Source organism: Lucilia sericata, unplaced genomic scaffold (assembly GCF_015586225.1).
Source record: "Lucilia sericata isolate MDLA Ls3-8-SP2 unplaced genomic scaffold, ASM1558622v1 Contig003903F_arrow, whole genome shotgun sequence".
Taxonomy (NCBI): Eukaryota; Metazoa; Arthropoda; class Insecta; order Diptera; family Calliphoridae; genus Lucilia; species Lucilia sericata.
Window position 1 is genome coordinate 1 of NW_023997073.1, and position 4,657 is coordinate 4,657.

The 4,657-nt window shown below is 32.6% G+C and overlaps 1 protein-coding gene across 1 annotated transcript; it reads left to right on the forward strand.

The window, feature by feature from the left end:
• Nucleotides 1-42: 42 nt before the first annotated feature.
• Nucleotides 43-1,504, forward strand: LOC119615029 (lysosomal acid glucosylceramidase-like; the record flags this gene model as incomplete). The annotated part of the gene is given in 5 exon segments (XM_037971111.1): nt 43-156; nt 331-412; nt 415-672; nt 733-904; nt 1,354-1,504. Coding segments are annotated over 5 exon segments (726 nt in total), but the record flags the coding sequence as incomplete, so codon positions are not given.
• Between the last annotated feature and the right edge of the window lie 3,153 nt (nt 1,505-4,657).

A 4,657-nucleotide genomic window follows, 5' to 3' on the forward strand; every position in this document is an offset into this window, starting at 1 on the left:
GTTTGTGAAAAATAATAAGTTTTTTCTTTTTGTGTTATTAAGGCGATTTATTTGAATGATTATTTGGGCCCAGCTTTGAAGGAATCACGCTTTAAAAATGTTTTAATATTTGGCAATGATGATCAGCGTTACTCATATCCCGCATGGTTTAAAACGGTAATTAGAAAATTAAAAAATCTGGTATCGGCAAAGAGCTCCCTTACTTTATGAAAAGAAAGGAAGGAGAGAGAGTCAGATGGCTTAATTGCCGCACTCTCTCTCTCTTATTCTCCGACTTACTAGATATTAACAAAAATATATTGCAATATTAAACTGTTTATAAATTTCAAGATGAATTCCTCGCGACCCGGTTCTCTCAACTATCTTGATGGTTTAGCCGTACACTGGTATTGGGATGATTTATTTGGACCAGAACTATAGATAAAACTTTACAATTAATGCCCAACAAATTACTATTAAATACTGAAGCCTGTGTGGGTGATAAACCTTGGCAAACTCGTGGACCTGAGTTGGGTTCATGGGAAAGAGGTGAACAGTATATACGTTCTATACTACAAGATTTACAGCATAATTTTAATGGTTGGATTGATTGGAATCTAATGTTGGATGAGCGGGGAGGACCCAACTATGTTAATAATACCGTTGATGCTCCCATAATTTTAAATACTGAGAGTAAGTTGAAATAAATCGATTTCAAATTGAAAACAATCCAAAATAATCCTTTATTTACAGACAATTCTGAATTTTATAAACAACCCTTATTCTATGGCATGGGACACTTTTCGAAATTTATTAGCGAAAATTCTCAACGTATTGAAGTGAAATTGTCATCTATACAAAATTCAATTGATGCGGTTGGATTTAAAAGACCGGATAATAAAATTGTTTTAATAATATATAATAGGTAAGCAAGAAAATGTATTGAATTACAAGAAAGAATTTAACGGCCACAGTTGCCTCTAAATACTTAATGTGGCACGCTTTTAATGTGAATATTAAGTAAACTAAAATGTTTTCTAAGTGTTTTTATGACACACTGTTATTGCAAAGAACTATTAACGCGCGTGTTTAGTGTTAAAAGTATTTCAACAATTTCTCTCTTTACACTTGAGATCAAGTAATATTTTCAAAATTTATGTTTTTCTGCATGTACTTGTGTCTTAAGTGTGTGTTTCCTTTTCTAGTTTTGAGATACACTTGAGAATAGTGCCAACAAAAAAAGGCATATGTTTTATTATGGGAGTGGAATTATTTTAAGCTACTTACCACCTCTTCGTTTATTACAAATATTGTCTTTATGACAACTTTTTAATATTTTTCTTTAAATATCTTAATTTTATTTTTCCTTTTTAGTGCTGCTATTCCCCAGGATATTAACCTAAATGATAGTGTACGTGGTATGCTTACCATAAATGTGCCAGCTCGTTCAATACACACCATTGTTTACATGTAGTAAAAAATTTTATAAATTTTAGTTTCATTTTATAAAAAATTAGTTTATAAATTTTTGTTAAAATATGTACATAAATAAACCACAAATCGCAGTATTTGTTATATTAAACATTTTAAATGTTTTTATTGATATTATAGCTTTTTTGTAATAAAAAATTAAATTTTACAACAAGTAACTGAAAATATGAAAATTATGGTTTTAAAATTTTGTTTAAATTTTAAAAAATAGTTATTTAGTAGTTAGTTAGTTAGTTAGTTATTGTTAGTTAGTTAGTTAGTTGTTAGTTAGTTAGTTCGTTGTTAGTTAGTTAGTTAGTTAGTTAGTTCGTTTTTTCGTTCGTTAGTTTTCGTTCGTTCGTTCGTTAGTCGTTCGTTCGTTCGTTCGTTAGTTAGTTCGTTCTTTCGTTTTTCGTTGTTCGTTCGTTCGTTCGTTTCGTTTGTTCGTTCGTTGTTCGTTCGTTAGTTCTTCGTTCGTTCTTCGTTCGTTAGTTCGTTCGTTCTCGTTCGTTCGTTGTTCGTTCGTTCGTTCGTTTCGTTCGTTCGTTCTTGTTCGTTCGTTCGTTCGTTCGTTTCGTTCGTTCGTTCGTTCGTTCGTTCGTTCTTCGTTAGTTCGTTTCGTTCGTTCGTTCGTTCGTTAGTTCGTGTTCGTTCGTTCGTTCGTTCGTTTTCGTTTCGTTCGTTCGTTCGTTCTTCGTTCGTTTCGTTCGTTCGTTCGTTCGTTTCGTTCGTTCTTTCGTTAGTTCGTTCGTTCGTTTTCGTTCGTTCGTTCGTTCGTTCGTTCGTTCTTTCGTTCGTTCGTTCGTTCGTTCGTTCGTTCGTTCGTTCGTTCTTTCGTTCGTTCGTTCGTTCGTTCGTTCGTTCGTTTCGTTCGTTCGTTTTCGTTCGTTTCGTTCGTTCGTTCGTTCTCGTTCGTTCGTTTCGTTCGTTCGTTCGTTCGTTCGTTCGTTCGTTCGTTCGTTCGTTCGTTCGTTCGTTTTCGTTCGTTCGTTCGTTCGTTCTCGTTCGTCGTTCGTTCGTTCGTTCTTCGTTCGTTCGTTCGTTCGTTCGTTCGTTTCGTTCGTTCGTTCGTTCGTTCGTTCGTTCGTTCGTTTTCGTTCGTTCGTTCGTTCGTTCGTTCGTTCGTTCGTTCGTTTCGTTCGTTCGTTCGTTCGTTTCGTTCGTTCGTTTCGTTCGTTCGTTCGTTCGTTCGTTCGTTCGTTCGTTCGTTCGTTCGTTTGTTCGTTCGTTCGTTCGTTCGTTCGTTCGTTCGTTCGTTCGTTCGTTCGTTTGTTCGTTCGTTCGTTCGTTCGTTCGTTCGTTCTTCGTTCGTTCGTTCGTTCGTTCGTTCGTTCGTTCGTTCGTTCGCGTTCGTTCGTTCGTTCGTTCGTTTCGTTCGTTCGTTCGTTCGTTAGTTCGTTCGTTCGTTCGTTCGTTCGTTCTCTTGTTCTCGTTCGTTCGTTCGTTCGTTCGTTCGTTTCGTTCGTTCGTTCGTTCGTTCGTTCGTTCGTTCGTTTCGTTCGTTCGTCTTTCGTTCGTTCGTTCGTTCGTTCGTTCTTTCGTTCGTCTTGTTTAGTTGTTTTGTAGTCGTAGTTGTTAGTAGTTGTAGTTCGTTCGTTAGTTCGTAGTTCGTTGTTAGTTAGTTGTTACTTTTACAGTTAGTTTGTTACGTTAGTAGTTAGTAGTGTTAGAGTTAGTTAGTAGTTATGTTAGTTTTTTGTTATTTATCTACAACATATGTAACAGACCTTAGTTACCTTCAAATGTTATTCCCTTTTGCATTTATACTTTTTACTGCTTTATATTTACTATCACTATTATCACGTTATAACACCCTATTCTACTAACGTTACATACACATACATACTCCTTTCCCTATACAATTTCAAACTCTTTGATATTAACGGGTCTACTATGCATTTAATGAATAAATTTGAAACAGCCTGTTTAACTATTATCACATCATTAAAAGTACACCCTGTTCTACCAACATTGCACTTGCATACTCATTCATTGTCATAAACAGTTTTGTTTTCAACCGTGACGCGAGTGTTTGCCAAATTGTAAAATTTGTATAAAATTGTAAAATATATTAATTATTAATCAATTTGTGCAATTTAAATCATATAAAATTAGTTCTTTAATATGTTCTTAAATTAATAGCAATATAAAGTGTAATAAAGTGAAGAATAAGAAAAAAGAGTAAATTTCCTAAAGGAAATGCAAAATGCAGGTGGCCATTGGCCAATTGTTCCTAATGTAAAGCCAGTTGTTATTTTAGTGATATATTTAAAGAAAAGTTAAATGTTGTAAATTGCAACATCCTTTGCAAAAGTATTTAATTTAATAAATAATTAATTTATGTGTGTAAAAAATAAAAATATCCATACAATTCAGCCGGCAAAATGGTTGATCAAATTTTGTTAAGCTTTTTTCATTGTTTGTGTTATTATGATGTTTTCATTGTTGTTGTTTGTTAATGCATTTTGTATTTATTGTGTGCAAGAGAAAAAAAGAGAGTCATGCAGAGATGGGACTAATATATTAATGTTAAAAAGCAGTATTAAAAGGTAAGTTTAATATATTTTTCTATTTGACTGTAAATATAAATTTTGTTAAAATTCTTTTCTTCTTTTCTTTAATGGCAAATTTCATATTTAATTTTTGTTATAATAATATTTTTACAAAATAATTGAAAAAAACTCATGTATTTAATAAAACGGCTAATTTGCTTTTATTTTATTCCTCATTTTTTCAAACTCACTAAAACATCTTCAAAATATTAAAATTTATTTAAAAAAATAATAAAACTTACAGTCAAGAATAAGCATTGTTCTGTATAATTAAAATTTTGAATTTATAAAACATTTTTCATATTTCCGTTACACATCACTGATAGTTGTCACTCAACTTAATCCTTTTAATATTTATTATAACAACACAAACGTATCGTCATATTTGGATGTCTTTAAAATAAGAGAATTTTCTATTTATATATCAGAAGTTTTACTATATTAATTCTTTAAACAAGGAAATGACAAATTATACGCTGCTAGTATATATGCGGGGAGTTTAGAAAGTTAGAAATTAGTAACCCTCTTTGTTTAATTCCACGAGGTTTGAAAACACTTAGATAACACATGCCGACAAAAATGGAAAAAATCTAAACTCTGTGAGCAAGTTATATTTTTTTTAAAGGATTGCGCTGCTGAATCCGAATATGACCTCA